Below are 17,410 nucleotides of genomic sequence, written 5' to 3'. Positions count from 1 at the left end.
TTTCCTTGTAAAATTTCATTATTAATTAATACGTTAATATTAATATGTCCTTTACTCACCCAGAGGCTGGACACTCACTGACAGAACTTCCTCCAGCTGGATGTCCAGGAGCTCTCTGATGGCTTTAGCTTCGTCATCACTGGTGCTCACTAGATTATCTTGAATAAATTAAGCCAGATTAGAGATCATATTAATCTGAATTCCTGCTTTTATATTCACTAAATATGTTATTATATTCATGCTGTCTGTTTATTTTCTTTACTCACCCAGATGTTTGTCCAGAGGTTCCGCCTCAGTCTCGTCCAGGTCAACTTCCAGGAGCGCTTTAATGGCTTCAGCCTTGACTTCAGCAGAGATCGCCTGCTTTCCTGTTTCAGCATTAATAACCATCACCAGCTGCTTTACAGAGTCCTATGAGGTTTTTTTCTATTTGAATAATTTGACTCACTGAAAGATTCAATTTCTCCTCATTTTCAGTGGAAGATTAAACTGATCAACAACATTTTTCAGTCTAAGACATATTTCCCAATATCTACTATGAATTTCTCAGAATCTGACACGAATATTCACTGATAACTATGAATTATTCAATATCTCATATTAATTATTCAGCATCTTCTGTGAATTATTCAGCAATTATAAATTATTCAGTATGTACTATGAATTATCCAGTATCACCTGTGATTTTTTCAGTATCTAATAGGATTTTTGTTTGTATCTATCATAAATATTCAGTATCCACCATGAATTTTTCAGTGTATGCTATAAATTATTCACTGTTTACTTTGAATTATTCAGCATCCACTATTATTCAATATTTACCATAAATAAATCAGTATCCACCATTACTTATTCAGGTACCAGTATGACTTATTCAGTATTTCCTAGAATTATTCAGTATATACTATGAATTATTCATTGTCTGCTATTATAATTCAGTATCTACAATGTTTTTTTAGTGACTAAGTTGAATTATTCAATATCTTCAATTCATATTTTATGACTACTATGAATTATTCACTTTCTTCTATGAATTATTAAGTATCCACTGAATTATTCAGTATCTACTATGAATTATTCAGTGACTGCTGTTATAATTATATATCTACTAAGATATTTAGTGACTAATTTGAGTTATTTAGTATCTACTATAAATTATTCAGCATCTACTATGAATTATTCAGTATTTACTATGAATTATTCAGTATTTACTATGAATTATTCAGTATCCACTATGAATTATTCAGTATCATTTCATTCACTTACCCAGAGGCTGGACACTCGCTGTGTGGAGTTCCTCCAGCTGGATGTCCAGGAGCTCACTGACCACTTCAGTGTTCGCTTCAGTTTTGCTCACTAGATTATCTTGAATTAATTAATTAAAACAGATTAGATTTTCTGTTTTAACACAAACTAAATGTGTTATTATCATCCTGACGTCTGTTCATTTCTTTACTCACCCAGACGTTTCTCCAGAAGTTCCTCCTCAGTCTTGTCCAGAGAGATGTCCATGAGTTCGTTGGTGGCTTCAGCCGCCGCTTCATCAGCCACCGTCGTCATCTCATTTTCTGCTTAATTACAAATAAATACTTTCAGTTTTCCAGCTTTTTCATTTTTATTGTTTTTTATTTTCTTTTACTCACCCAGAGGCTGGACACTCGCAGTGTCTACTATGAATTATTAAGTACCTACTATGAATTATTCAGGATCCACTATGAATTATTCGGTATCCACTATGAATTATTCAGGATCTACTGTGCATATTCAGTAATTTCTACTATTATTCAGTGTCTTTTATGAATTTCTCCTCATTAACTCACTCAGAAGCTGCTCCATGTTTGCCTGAACCTCATCCTGCAGTGTTTTCATGAGATGTTTTATGGTTCCATCTGTCTCTCCAGTGAGGTTCTCCTGTATTGGAGGTGCCATGTTCTCCAGCGTCTCACCGTTAAGGCTGCCAGACACGAGGCCTACTGGCAGGTCCAGAACATCGGCCTCTTCCTCCACCTTTGCAGGCTGCTGGTTTGTTTGGCTCTTTTCTTCCTCTTCTTCTTTGTTCATGTTGTTCTTGCTCTCTTTCTTCCACTGAATCTTCCATTTCCTCCCACTCCTCTCCTTCTTTCCTCTCTTTCTCTTCTTACACTGCGCTCCGTCTCTGCGCTCGCATTCTGTGTCCGAGTCGTCCTCGTGGACTCGGCAGCACCAAAACCAGAGGCAGCTCATTGTAGCAGCTGTCCTCTTCGGGGCTCCACACAGAATGTTGTGAAACAGCAGTGTGACGGAATTATCTGTACCTTCACCTTTATGACATCACACCCTGTAGCCTTTAGTCCATCATGACATCAGAGAGCAGCTTCAAACAGCATTCTACATTCTATTACACTCACTGACCAATGAGAGACAGACTACAGTCAAGTGGACAGAATGTAGTGACCCTTGAGGAAGAGAAACGCATTTAAGTGAACTTTTCAAAAGTGTTTAATATGAAAAGTACAAACTTTTAATGTTTACACTTTAAACTTTCTTCAGTTCAGACTGAATGTAAAGAAACTTGTGTGTTTAGACTGTAATTAAGATGTAATTAAATATATTAAATGCATTCATTTGTGCTTTGTGCTTTATTTGAACAGCTTATAAATATTATAAACACTTAAGTGGTACTTATTGAGTTATACTGCAACCAAAATACACTTAATGCATTTGAAATCACGTAAATAAACTTAAGTACGTTAAACAAATAAGATGTATTTAAGTATACTTATAAAAACACTGTTAATGTATAAGCTTTGAATTTGAAATGTATTACAAATTACTAAATACAACTTATACACACTTAAATTATATTCAACTGATGTTGAAATCCATCTTCTTTGCCTGAAAGTGCTTTTCTGTTCTAAACTGGAACTTATGTTGTGATGAATTTAACATATATGTACTAATATGTACCAAATATATTAAAATAGATATTAAAATATTACAAAATTAAACATTTTAAATGTGAACTCTCAGGTGTATTGATATCCATGATTGATTAGTAGTTCTTTTTAAATGTATTGTAATTAATATGCAACAAAGTGTAATAAAATATACTTTAAAAGTCATTTCTTTAAAAAACATTGTACTAAAATACACGTAGGTTGATTGCAATTGAATATATTTTTGTTTAAATTTTTTTCAGTATGTTAAGTATTACATTTATTCAAGCATTTCTTTTTTGATAATAATAAAGCATCATTTAAAATGTGTTTGTTCAAAAATATACACTTTGAAAAATACAGAAATGCTTTTTTTAGGTGAATTTCCATAAAATATGTGAAATATAAAATGTACTTTTACTGTTCTCTGTATACTTCAAGTGTAAAATTGCTGTATTTAAATCTGCTTCTTGTTCACAGGTGAATTATAGTGAAGCTGCTGTTTAATTACATAATCTGAGTCAGAAAGAGTTTCTGCTGATTGACAGCTTTAAGATAAAGTGCTGTCACTCATACTTTCATCACCCTTACAGTACAAATCTAGAGTGACACTGTAATAAACTCTATAGTTGTGTATAATCCTGCTGTGGAGTTTCCTGCAGTAAACTACAGTAAATGTCTGAATGGTAACACTTCACTGTAGGGTGCTGTTCATAACGCTGCATGACAGCTATATAAGCTTGTCCTAACAACTGACATAACCATACATAAATATTTATAAATGTTTATTCCAACAGGTGTCATTCACTATAAAGGTTACGTTTGCCAATTTTGATCAAAGTCAGCTAAAGTAGCCTTTATGACGCCTGTTGGAATAAGCATTTATAAACAGTTATGTAGGGCTATGTCAGCTGTTAGGACAAGCTTATGTAGGTGTCATGTAACCTTATGAACAGCACCATACAGTAAAGTGTTACCGTCTGAATTTACTGTAAGCAGAGGAGGAAAAAGGACAGAGAAGCTCCACTGAAGTGAAGGAGGATCTCTGGACGGAGATTTTGTGTCAAATTTTACTGATTATGACTGGAAATACGGAGCCAAAATATATAATTTAATAAAAGTCAAAAAGAATCTACATTTAAATATCAGTACAGTGGGGTCCAAAAGTCTGAGAGCACTAGAGAAAATGCTTCTGTTTAGCATTCATTACTAATTTAATAAACTTTTTCATTACAAATCATCAGCATTTTCACTGAACTGTAGAAATTTTAACCTGAATTTCAGAACTTCTCAGTATTTGGTGGCGTGTCCCTCCTTTTGCTCTAATGACAGCGTGCACTGGAGCTGCATGACGTCCACAGGTCTGTGTAAAAGCCTCTGCTGAGCAGATCAGATCCACCTGAGAGTCGACTGAACAGGAGCTTTAGTGGAAGAGACGAGACTAAAAACAGACCTGAGCTTTTAGTACAAAGAGCTTAACATGGTCAGCATCTCAGATCTGCTCCAGTTTAAACAGTGAGCTAGAACCAGTGCAGAACCTTCAACAGTTCTTCTTCATTTAAACGGCTTCATGAAAAAATCCCAGATTCTCAGTGAGCTCAAAAACCTTGAAATCTGATTTGAGTGTCCAGTGTAGAAATCAGACTGGAGTCACCTTTAAAACTACCTCCGAATGTGGTTTGGATCTGATTAGCAAAAAAATCTGAATTTATGTGTTTTTTGCTGTAATGTGAAACTGAAAATAATATTAATTAATTATATTAACCTTATATAATCTTCTGTTTCCTCGCTCTCATCCCAAAATAATTCACCTTCAGTATTTTGAGCAACGTAGCTAGCTAGCTACTTCTGTGACAATATAAATATATGGGATTTTTGTCTATTTTTTATTTGTTTCTGATCCGCAACATTCCTGAATTAGCCTGTGTGAGTAAAATGCACGTAGACATCAAATATGTCGATATTTGTTCATATATGTGAAGATTTACGACTGTAAGTCCTTTTTTGTAGTCCGTTTTCTTACAAACTACATGTCCCGATGCGCAACAGATCATCTGGACAAATCAGATATCGCCGCCTCATCCGGGCACTGTAGCTTTACCAGTCCTAGATAGCTAGCTAGCGTAGCCGCATATCTAGCCAAAAATAGTGTCAAATGAATGTTATTTATAACATCATCCCCTTTTAAATGTCAGTTTTATTTATTCTAAAAGCAGTAAATATCGCTAAAGAACGCAACGAGCCACAGGATAATGCTCGCGCGGCCGGAGAGCGGGGTTATATGGGAGTTGTAGTTTTTTTAGACGCTGGTTGTACTACAATCCGCAAAAAATGAACTATTGCAACACAGAACGATGTTCGAAATGGTTAATAACAACACGGATTACAAAATAGGGTTTCATGCGCCACGTAAATATCCTGGAAAAACTTTAAAGTGAGTTGTGAAAAATGTATAGCGGCTAAAGATAAAGTCGCAGACATACAGCACAAGTGGTTTATTCACCTTTACATGTATTATTATTATTATTATTATTATTATTATCATGTTTGGAAATTAGATTATTTTATGAATTTGTGCCAGTTTGTCATCAAAAAGTGGGCAGAGTACGTTATCATAGCGGAACGTCGTGTTTCCGTGTCTGCACGGTTTCCGGTGGTGAAGGAGACGAGCGGAGTGTTTTTAGTTTTTCTGCAGCGGTTTGTGAGTTTATGGCGATGATTATCACCAAAAACAGGATTAAATTCTGCTCCTTGGCCTTCACGGCTGCTCGCATGTACGCGAACGGAGCCCAAGCCAACGGTAACCCGGTGGTTTACTTTGACATCGCGGCGGACAACCAGCCGCTCGGCAGAGTCACCTTCGAGGTGAGTTAGTCGGAGATGAACTACTGCTGGACTCGCAGCCTGTTGGACCAGCCAGCACTAACAACAGATATTCGGGCTTAATTATTTTTTAATGAGTCTAGACTCGCTGGAGAGAGTAACTGTGGCTGCAGCTGTGAGACTGTGGCGTTTTGCCTTTGACCTACAGCCTCGAATAGTAGCTTCTTATTCGAACTTTCCGTTCCACCTTAAATGGAGCAGCGGTCACGGTCTTGCCTGCATTAGGCGCCTGTGTGTAACTGCCGCACCGTTGACTGTTTAAGGTGGAACGGAAAGTTTGAAAAAAGAAGCCTCGTCCTGCAGCCAAGCTGGAGTATAAAAACAAAGAGTTAATATAGAAGATATTATTACATGAAATGTAGAGTACAAAATTAGAGAGCAGATAATGTGATAGTTAAACATGCTCAAGCTGATTTATGAAAATATGAAGTATTATAGAATTATACATTCAACATACAGTAAAACTATAACTTACTCAGCTTAGCTACACTGAAAATAGAGGGGTTTTTTTAGTAAAGGGACTGGTTCTGCATAGAATTTTGAACTCTATCTAGAACCATTTTTCCTTAAATGGTGCTGTACATGGTGAAATGTTCTTCAGATTGATGGAGAATGTGTTGTATGTGGTTCTATACAGCACCAAAAAGGGTTCTGCTGTTGTTACAGTTGTAAATAACCCTAGAACCATATACAGCACACTCTCCATCAATCTAAAGAACCATATAAGCATGAAACCGTTCCATACAGAACTCACATTCTAAATAAAACCACTAAAGAACCCTTGAAGAACCATCTTTTTAAGAGTGTGTAGAGTTGGCATGAGGCTTGTTATAGGCACTTAAAGTGATTTTAACGTTGTAAATATGGGGAAAGTTGTGATTTCCCTTTTTGAGATGGGTTTAGTGCAGCTTATGTTCATATTGTCCATATTGTACGATCACAGAACCTGAATCCTTTAAGAGCTGTGAACGTTTAAGGGTGTTAACCTGTGTAGGCAGGTTCCTATGTTTTCCTCCTCTTCTTATCAGTACGTCATCTTGTTGTTCTCTTTCTGCGTCTTGTGTTTCAGCTGAACGCTGACGTTGTTCCCAAAACTGCAGGTAAGTGTATTATGTAATTTTACATCATTGCTGCTTTTGTTCTGTTTAGTGCGTATGATGATCGAGACATGCATTAATGAAAGGATAATTTCACTGATTTTTCAAAATTTCTGTATAATTCAGTGTATGAGATGAAATCAGAGTGATTCAGAGTGGTTTGGTGTGAAATGGTTCAGTTGTCTTTACAGTGGTGGTGATAGGAACCAGGGGTCGCCATGACTACAACACGAATATAGACGTTTTATTTACAATCCAGAACCACCAGTGAACCTACACGAGTCTTCTGAGTTTATATGGAAGGTTGATGATGGAAAATAGTGGAAAATCTGAAATAATACGTTTTTCTGCATGTACTTCTCCACTATAAATGAACTTAAAAAATAAGATTTAGACCAAAACCTTCTTAAATCTATCGTTAAACAGTGTCTCAGTCATCAGGCAGTGAATTCATAACCATTTCATGTAGTAACTTTCTGTGAGGGAGCTTTTAGAGGTGGACGTCTGGTTCCTATCACCACCACTGTGAACAGTTCTGACTCTGTAAGTTTCTCTAGAACAGAGCGTTTCACAGCAAACCACTCTGAACCGCTCTGTTTACGTCTTAACCACAGAAATTTTGATAAGTCAGTGGCATTCCCCTTTAAGGTACAGTATTGTACAGTGTTACCTTAATAAAAACGCAGCATGTAGCTGCTTTCTCTGTTATCTCAGCACATAACAGGACTTCTTATTTATTATCTGTGCACCATTTAGATATCAGAGCTGCGCTTTCAGAAAGTGGTAGCGATACGTTCCCAGTTTCTCCAGCATAAATGCTATGTGTGCTGCGTACTTCACTGTGCAGGGCTGTTCTAACAGTGCTGACTGTGTTTGTCTCTGTAGAGAATTTCAGGGCTCTGTGTACAGGAGAACATGGCTTCGGTTATAAAGGCTCCATCTTCCACCGAGTCATCCCACAGTTCATGTGTCAGGTACTAAAACTCACTGTTAGAACATATTATACAACAGTCAGTTCCGGCTACGCGAGCTGATTGGTTGAGAGGCGTCTCTAACTGTGCTGTTATTTCACCATAACATCACAGGTTTTTCACAAACACTGTATCACTCCGGTGAGACGCCGTTGCTAAGCAACGACTTTGACAGCTGTAGGAGACGCTCAAGCCATCTGAAAGTTTTTACTTCTTACTCTGCCACAAACAGAAAACGGACACTTTTAAGATCACATTTGACCGACAGCCGATTTGGTCAGACTCTGAAGATGAGACGACACTAAATTCCCAAACTCTTAGCTTGTCTGTGTGGAGCTGGAGAACGAACTGCCGGCTGTGCAGCAAGTGGGCGGAGCTCGTTACTCTGACGTAGCAGCGAGCTGCTCGTTAAGGAACTATAATTTGGTGAAGGAACTGCGAACATTAAAACATATTAAACGCCGCGTTCACGGCCCAGTTTATTAATTTATTACTGTATTTATTTAACTGTTGTATTAAAGCAGTAGAGCACTCGAGGAGTGTGTTATCACCAATAACATCACGGCTGTGATGATCTACGGCGACCAAATCACAGCCGTGATGTTATTTCGCAATAAAACACTCCCTCTCGTCTTCTACTGCTTAAATAGGGCGTAATCAGACACACACACACACAGTCATGTACAAAAGTTTGTGTGCCTCTAGTCAAATATATATTGATTATATGACATTCTTGTTACTTTTTACTGTATTAATATGTTTATTTGCATTCATTCTAATGGTATGTGGTGATTTTACAAGCAAAAACATACTTAATGCCAAGATAAATGGTTTAAATAATATTTATGCCCATGATTTTTGCACAGTACACTGTGTGTGTATGGCCAAAAGTATGTGGACACCTATACATCGCACCTCTATGAGGTTGATGGGAACGTCCCATTCCGAAACCGTGGGGATTAAGTTGCCCCACTTTGCGGCTGTAACAGCTTTTGGAGAGTGTCTGTGGGAATTTGTGCCCATTCAGTCAAAAGAGCATTTGTGAGGTCAGACACTGATGTTGGACGAGAGGGTCTGGCTCACGTTCCAGTTTATCTCAAAGGTGTTCAGTGGGGTTGAGGTCAGGGCTCTGTGAGGGCCACTGGAGTTCCTAAACATTAAACTGGTCATTCCATGTCTTTATGGAGCTGCTTTGTGCACAGGGAGCTCAGTCATGCTGGAACAGGAAAGGTTCCCAATTATTATTATTATTATTATTATTATTATTATTATTATTAGGTCTCCAGCCCATCATCTCTCCTCTACCAAACTTTACTGTTGGCACTGTGCATTCTGGCAGGTGACGTTCTCCTGGCATCCACCAAACCCAGATTCATCATCAGGCTGACAGATAGTGAAGCGTGATTCGTCACTCCAGAGAACGTTTCCACTGCTCCAGAGTCCAGTGGTGGTGCTTTACACCCCTCCAGCCGACACATTCTGATCTTAAGCTTATGTGCAGCTGCTCGACTGCTGAAACCCATTTGGTGAAGCTCCCAACACACAGTTCTTTGGCTGATGTTGCTTCTGCAACTCTGTAGTGAGTGATGTTTACGTGCTTCAGCACTCAGTAGCCCCACTCTGTCAGTTAGTGTGGTTCACCACTTTGTGGCTGAGCTGTCACGCTTCCATTTTACAGACTGACTTGTGTCAGAGGTGCCATCCTATGACAGCGCCATGTTTAAAGTCACTGAGCTCTTCAGTGCGACCCTCTACTGCCAGTGTTCGTCTGTGGAGACTGCAAGGCTGTGAGCTTGGGTTTGTACACCTGTTAGTAATGGGTGTGGCTGAAACACCTGAGTATTAATAATTAGAAGGGGTGTCCACATACTTTTGGTTGCAGTAAAAACATTATTAACTTGTGATGTACACGGATCAGTCATAACATTATGACCACCTCCTTGTTTCTACGCTCGTTGTCCATTTTATCAGCTCCACTTACTATATAGGTGCACTTTGTAGTTCTACAGTTACAGACTGTAGTCCATCTGTTTCTCTGATACTTTGTTAGCCCCCTTTTACCCTGTTCTTCAGTGGTCAGGACCCCCATGGACCCTCACAGAGCAGGTACTATCAGCACTGCAGTAACACTGACGTGGTGGTGGTGTGTTAGTGTGTGTTGTGCTGGTCTGAGTGGAGCTGATAAAATGGACAATGAGTGTAGAAACAAGGAGGTGGTCAGAATGTTATGCCTGATCGGTGTGTGTTTGTGTAACAGTATTTTAAATCAGTTTGAACCGTTTCTATTGGTTTGTCCTCATTCATCATAAGATTTTGGCGCAGTATAAACAGCAGCTGGTATTTTTTAATTAAATGTTCCACCGCAGCAATATACATGCATACAGTCTTGTGCAAAAGTTTGGGCGCCCCTGGTCAAATGATATGTTTGGCTTATTTAACATATTGGGAAAGGAAATAAAGCATAAAATTTGGCCTGTGCAAAAGCAACGGCACATTTTATGTTTTGTTTTATTTTTTTCCCAATATGGTAAACTTAGGGCGGCACGGTGGCGCAGTGGGTAGCGCTGTCGCCTCACAGCAAGAATGGCCTGGGTTTGATTCCCGACTGGGTGACCAGGGTCATTTCTGTGTGGAGTTTGCCTGTTCTCCCCGTGTCTGCGTGGGTTTCCTCCGGGTACTCCGGTTTCCTCCCACAGTCCAAAGACATGCAGTCAGACTGATTGGACATGCTGAATTGCCCCTAGGTGTGAGTGTGTGAATGTATATGTCTGTCTGTCTGCTCTGCGATGGACTGGCGACCTGTCCAGGGTGTATCCTGCCTTCCGCCCAATGACAGCACCCCACCGCGACCCAGAAGGATAAGCGGTTTAGATGATGGATGGATGGTAAACTTAGTATATAAATAGCAAATTTTAGTGCGTATTTTTTCCTGAGTTTAAGAAAATTAAGTAAAACATATAAAGTGTGCTCACTTTTTGCAAAGGCCATATTTTATTTATTACATTTTTTTTGTTTTGCTTTTTAAATGTTAAACTTAGCAAAAAGAAATAAATTGTGCATTAAAATTTCCAGAATAATTCCATATTTAAACGTGTTGTTTGTAGATTGTGTGTTAAGTCATTTTCAACAAAGCGTGTCATTTGACTGGGGGTGTTCAGACTTTTACACACGACTCTCTGTGGTGCGACGGTTAGTAATTAGTTGCCCAGAGAACGTCTGACCACACGGACGCTCAGTGCCCTTCCTCTTCTGTCTGTCTTCAGGGAAGTGAAACTTCAGCAGTGGGTTTTAGCCTCTGGGTGACATACATACTGTTTACTGCCACCAAACACAGATCAGTTACATCTCACCAACACAGGTCTTCCCACTTCAGTTACAGCTGTTTAATCGTTAAAGTTGATTAAGGTCCAGTTAAATAAGCTCAGTGCGTTACTGTGACTCAGTAGTGGAATATAGACCGTAAACACAGCAAGCTTCTTTTGGGTTTATACATTTGAAAACAGCCTTTAGTTTTATTTTGGCCACATGTTATTTTGAGTATTAGTAGAATCAGTTCTAACATTTACAAAGTCAGTCCAGTTGAATGACCGTCTACGCTGGACCAAAGTGAGACCAGGCTTAGTAGGAGTTGGTTCCTCCAGCCTGTCGTGACTCAGCGCTGTTATTTGGTATCTCAGTGCTGTTATTTTCGGCTTAGTGCTGAGAGGAGAGGAGAGGTGTGGCTGATATGTGATAATAACACTCCTCTTATATGAACTAATAACCAGAAGATCACTATGAAGGCGGATTCGGACACTCTTTATTCAGGGCACTCTTTATTCAGGACACTATTCAGGACACTCTTTATTCAGGACACTCTTTAGGACACTTTTTATGCAGGACACTATTCAGTACACTATTTAGTACACTGTTCAGGACACTCTTTATTCAGAACACTCTTTATTCAGAACACTCTTTAGGACACTTTTTATGCAGGACACTCTATTTAGTACACTCTATTTAGTACACTCTTTATTCAGGACACTATTCAGTACACTCTTTATTCAGGACACTATTCAGTACACTCTTTATTCAGGACACTATTCAGGACACTTTATTTATGACACTTCAGGGCACTATTCAGGACACTCTGTAGGACACTTTATGCAGGACACTCTATTCAGTACACTCTATTTAGTACACTCTTTATTCAGAACACTCTTTATTCAGTACACTATTCAGGACACTTTATTTTGACACTTCAGGGCACTATTCAGGACACTCTTTATTCAGGATACTCTTTATTCAGGACACTATTTGGGACACTTCAGGGCACTATTTATTCAGGACACTCCTTATTCAGGACACTCCTTATTCAGGACACTCTTTATTTAGGACACTCTTTATTCAGGACACTTTATTTAGGACACTATTTAGGACACTTCAGGGCACTCTTTATTCAGGACACTCTTTATTCAGGACACTCTTTATTCAGGACACTCTTTATTCAGAACACTCTTTATTCAGGACACTATTTAGGACACTTCAGGGCACTATTCAGGACACTCTTTATTCAGGACACTTCAGGGCACTATTCAGGACACTCCTTATTCAGAACACTCCTTATTCAGAACACTCCTTATTCAGAGCACTCTTTATTCAAGACACTTTATTTAGGACACTATTTAGGACACTTCAGGGCACTATTCAGAACACTCCTTATTCAGAACACTCTTTATTCAGGACACTTTATTCAGGACACTCTTTATTCAGGACACTCTTTATTCAGGACACTCTTTTATCGTGACTGAAAAGGTCAGAATTCGTATACAAATATACATTTAAAACGTATATAAATGAAGAAATATTCAGAGCTCTGCACTGTTTCTCGGTCCCTGTTCAGATTTAGGCAGGGTTGTGAAGTTGGCCGTGTCGAAATCTTTGTACAAAAAGATCTGAACTTTTTTTTTTTAGTTTAATTTCTTCCAGTGAAGCTCGTGTTCAGACGACTCCCAGGTGGACTTGTTCTGCTCATTAGAGGCTTTTGCACAAACTTGTTGAAGCCATGCAGCTCGAGTGCACGCGCCATTATAGAAAAATGGGGACACTCCACCAAATACTGAGAAATTCTGAAATTCATATTGATTTTACTTTTCTCTCAGATTGTTATGTTGAGATATTTCTAATGGAAAACTCTGTAAATTAGATAAGAAAGCAAAATAGAAGCAATTTCAGTAGTTTACATTTGTGTGTGTGTGTGTATACACAGATCAGGCATAACATTATGACCACCTCCTTGTTTCTACACTCATTGTCCATCTTATCAGCTCCACTTACTATATAGGTGCACTTTGTAGTTCTACAGTTACAGACTGTAGTCCATCTGTTTCTCTGATACTTTGTTAGCCCCCTTTTACCCTGTTCTTCAGTGGTCAGGACCCCCATGGACCCTCACAGAGCAGGTACTATTTGGGTGGTGGATCATTCTCAGCACTGCAGTAACACTGACATGGTGGTGGTGTGTTAGTGTGTGTTGCGCTGGTCTGAGTGGATCAGACACAGCAGTACTGCATACAAAGTATCAGAGAAACAGATGGACTACAGTCTGTAACTGTAGAACTACAAAGTGCACCTATATAGTAAGTGGAGCTGATAAAATGGACAATGAGCGTAGAAACAAGGAGGAGGTCATAATGTTATGCCTGATCAGTGTGTGTGTGTATATATGTATATATGTATGTATGTATATATGGTGTGTATGTGTATACACAAACAGGCACCCGATTCATAGACATGTGTGTTTGATGATATAGGGGTGGAATGATGAAGAATAGCACTTCCAAAACCACTACCTGATCCTTAAGTATCAGCTCATACTGAGTACCTATATTTTAATTATAAAAAATAAATAAATAAAAATATTACATAATATAATTTTATTCATTTTGGGTAATTCCTGTGGTCTGTGTCACAAATAAAGCATACTAAGCTTGAATGAATGGCACATTTTTTATTATTATATATATATATATATATATATATAACCCATATAAGTAGGTTCACTCTAAGTGTTATAGTGATACAGAAGTCAATGTATATTAAATATAGCTCTGTCTGACCTGCAGGGTGGAGACTTCACCCACCATAACGGCACCGGGGGGAAGTCCATCTACGGCCCCAGATTTCCAGATGAGAACTTCAGGCTGAAGCACACTGGACCAGGTTAAAGCACCACAGCGTCACATACATTCATTTATGATGCTTTGTAATGGTACATTTGTGCAAATAATATCATATATGCACATATATGTGTGTATGTGTGTGTGTGTGTGTGTATATATATATATATATATATATATATATATATATATATATATATACACACACACATATACACACACAATGTATGTATATACACACTAGGGGTGCATCCATTATTCAACTTAACCGACGAAATTGATGACAAAATTAGTTGGTGACATCATTGCACGTCTTTCTCGAGCTCACTAGGAACATTTTAACATTACCGCTCACTGGAGACTTAACAACAGCGCGACGGCAGCCTCAACAACAAAATCCTCAAAAGTGCGGGAGCTAAACTCAGAAAAAAGGTTGGCAGTTGTGCTGTTTGTAAAGCCCGAGCTTAGCTGGCACTGAGCTCATCCTCCATGCTGGAGCATCTGAAGAGGAAACTCGTCGCCTCACTGGGTGAAGAAGATTCATCTCGGTGAGATATGCCACGTACCAAACCGCATACTAGCTCACTAAGTAGTGCGTAAAAATAGAGCATATACCATTAGAAGTGCACTCATTAGTGTAGTGTGTGAAGTGCAGAAGTGTGTGGTTTGGGACGCGGCGATAGTTGTGCCAGTGAGCTAATGTTATTGTTAAAAGCCGCCCCTATTTCATGTTCTGTGCTGTTAACATGTTGTATTTCGAAATGCTGCTCTCTGGTATTGTTAATGGAGTTTGAACAGAGAAGCAAGTAACTGTTATTCACAGCGACGCTGTTCACTTTACAGATAACGTTTACAGGTTTAAACACTGCATGTAGACAGACAGTAGAAAACACAGATCACAGACTGCACTGTTTACATTTAACATTTAAATTTAATTATTTTTTTATTTACATGATTAAAGGAAAACTGATTTAGTTTTGTTATTTTATTGCTTCTACTTTGCACAGCCTTGATTATAAATTTTGACTGGAAAATTTACATTGGAGTTTTATTCTTTTATCTTTTGTTTTAGCAGGAAAGTTCATTAAAACAGTGAATTCTTTAATGCTGTTCATCTTTATTGTCTTCATTGTTGGTTAGCAAAAGCAGAAAACAACCTCAAGCTACATTTTAAAAGCAAATAGCTACATAAAAGTTATTTGGTAATGTAGTGATTATAGTCCGAACCATCGATTATTCGTTTCAGTAATCGATCGATTATTCGACTATGAAGTTAGTCGTTTGTTGCAGCCCTAATACACACACATAATGCTTGCACAGTACTGAATATCATGTAACTGAATCGTTTATACAAAAAATAAACATTTTTCCTGACCATTACATTTGTTTTTTAGTTATATTTATATTTATCTGTAGGCCTGCAGTGCTGAATCAGACTGCTGCTGCTGTTTCAGACACTGTTAGGGGTTTAAAAGGCCTTGTTTGTGGGTAGAAATGTGTCCATTAACGTGTAGCTTCTTGTGGAGACTCATTAGCAGTTAAAACTGCTCGAGGCAGGGAGGCGGAGCGGAGCGGAGCTGTGAGCCAGCTTCACAGAGCATTTAAACAGTGTGTTGCAAGGTAGATTTACACACAACAGCCTTACTACTATTAATAATGTGTTTAGTTTGGGTTCTTCTCAAACCCAGGTCTCATCTCAGCAACAACAGATACATAAAAATGTACAAATTATCTGCAGACAAAAGCAAACACCATAAAAAAACAGATGGTAGATTAAAGGCTTCAATCCAGGATAAAGCAGAGAATACATCCAGATGTGGGGAGCTTGGAGTGAATAAAACACATTTAGCCGCCACTAGATGGCGACGCTTGTCAGAATAAGATGTGGCAGAGCCGGTTTAAGAGGAGCCTGGTTACTTCATATTTCTCCCATTATACCACAAAATGACTGTACAGTGCTAGAGGGCGCTCACGAGCAGGTCCTGTGGATGAGGGTGAAAACAATTAAACTATATTTTTAGACTATATTACTGCTTTTCAGTGCTGATTGGTTAGCATTACTGATACTGAGCGCTGACTGGTTAGCATTACTGTCACTGAGTGCTGACTGGTTAGCATTACTGCTACTGAGTGCTGATTGGTTAGCATTACTCATACTGAGCGCTGACTGGTTAGCATTACCGCTACTGAGTGCTGATTGGTTAGCATTACTGCTACTGAGTGCTGACTGGTTAGTATCACTGCTGCTGAGAGCTGACTGGTTAGCATTACTTCTACTGAGTGCTGATTGGTTAGCATTACTGCTGCTGAGTGCTGACTGGTTAGCATTACTGCTACTGAGTGCTGATTGGTTAGCATTACTGCTACTGAGAGCTGACTGGTTAGCATCACTGCTACTGAGTGCTGACTTGTTAGCATTACTGCTACTGAGCACTGACTGGTTAGCATCACTGCTACTGAGTGCTGACTGATTAGCATTACTGCTACTGAGCGCTGATTGGTTAGAATTACTTATGTTCTGTGCTAATATGTTGGTGAGCTGATCAGTTTATTGGCTGAGTAAAGCGGTTTGTGGTCACCAGCGTCATGAATGTACATAATACGCTGTTATAAAGTTATATATATATATATATATATATATATATATATATATTCATTCCAGGCTCTTTGGAGAGCGCCCTCTAGTGTCTGACAAACCCAAGACACCCGTGTGGCTATTCTCCTCACTAGAAATGATCCGGTTTTGGTATCCATGACCCTCCATTTTAACTTTAAATCTGTCCTCTATTGTCCACCTTTAGGAATGTGACCAGCCAAGGTTTGTTTGGTGTCTGAAGCTTCTTAAGTCTTCTTTAGCACTACGAGGATAATGTCTCCAGCTGGTAATGGAAGCAGTGGTGCTGTTCTTCCTTTCAGCGTTTTAGACCCCCGTTAGACCCAGAATGAGGCTCTCAGTTTAAAGTCTTTAGGATAAACAGACACATGATAATGGTTTGCCTTATTAGCCATAGCTACACTGCATGTCACCTCACACCTTTTACCTGTACAGCAGTGAGTTTGTAAGGAGTCAGTCTGATGCCAAACCTGACCGTTTTCTATTGGAGTCGAGGGTCAAATCAACCTGAGTTTCTTTATCTGCGCTTTTCTGTAACTCTTTCTCTGGGCTGCAGCTGCGCTCTGTACAGTCTGCTTATGGGTTGGTGTGCAGTAGCTTTTATCAAGAAGCTAATTTGCTCATCAAATCCTAATTCACTATTACATTTTTAGACTGTATTTATTATTTATATTGGCCAAACTGTGGAGTTGCTCAGTCACCTCTGTTACACTCGATTATGTGATGCACTGTTATCTATAAACTCGGGCTGAAATACAGACGAACTCCAGGT

General features: G+C 38.8%; 1 protein-coding gene across 1 annotated transcript in view; it reads left to right on the top strand.

Annotated features, from left to right (window-relative positions):
• The first annotated feature begins 5,537 nt into the window (after nucleotides 1–5,537).
• Nucleotides 5,538–17,410, top strand: part of ppifb (peptidylprolyl isomerase Fb) — a 15,194-nt gene continuing 3,321 nt past the window's right edge. The window contains exons 1-4 of the mRNA XM_036571919.1: nucleotides 5,538–5,780; nucleotides 6,868–6,898; nucleotides 7,781–7,869; nucleotides 13,971–14,067. Of these exons, the coding sequence (XP_036427812.1) occupies nucleotides 5,625–5,780; nucleotides 6,868–6,898; nucleotides 7,781–7,869; nucleotides 13,971–14,067 (373 nt within the window). The 5' untranslated portion in view covers nucleotides 5,538–5,624. The remainder of the gene's footprint in view (nucleotides 5,781–6,867; nucleotides 6,899–7,780; nucleotides 7,870–13,970; nucleotides 14,068–17,410) is intronic.

This window comes from Colossoma macropomum, unplaced genomic scaffold (genome assembly GCF_904425465.1).
Source record: "Colossoma macropomum unplaced genomic scaffold, Colossoma_macropomum, whole genome shotgun sequence".
NCBI lineage: Eukaryota > Metazoa > Chordata > Actinopteri > Characiformes > Serrasalmidae > Colossoma > Colossoma macropomum.
The sequence above is the reverse complement of the archived record's forward strand: the minus strand, read 5'-3'. Positions and strand labels throughout refer to the sequence as shown.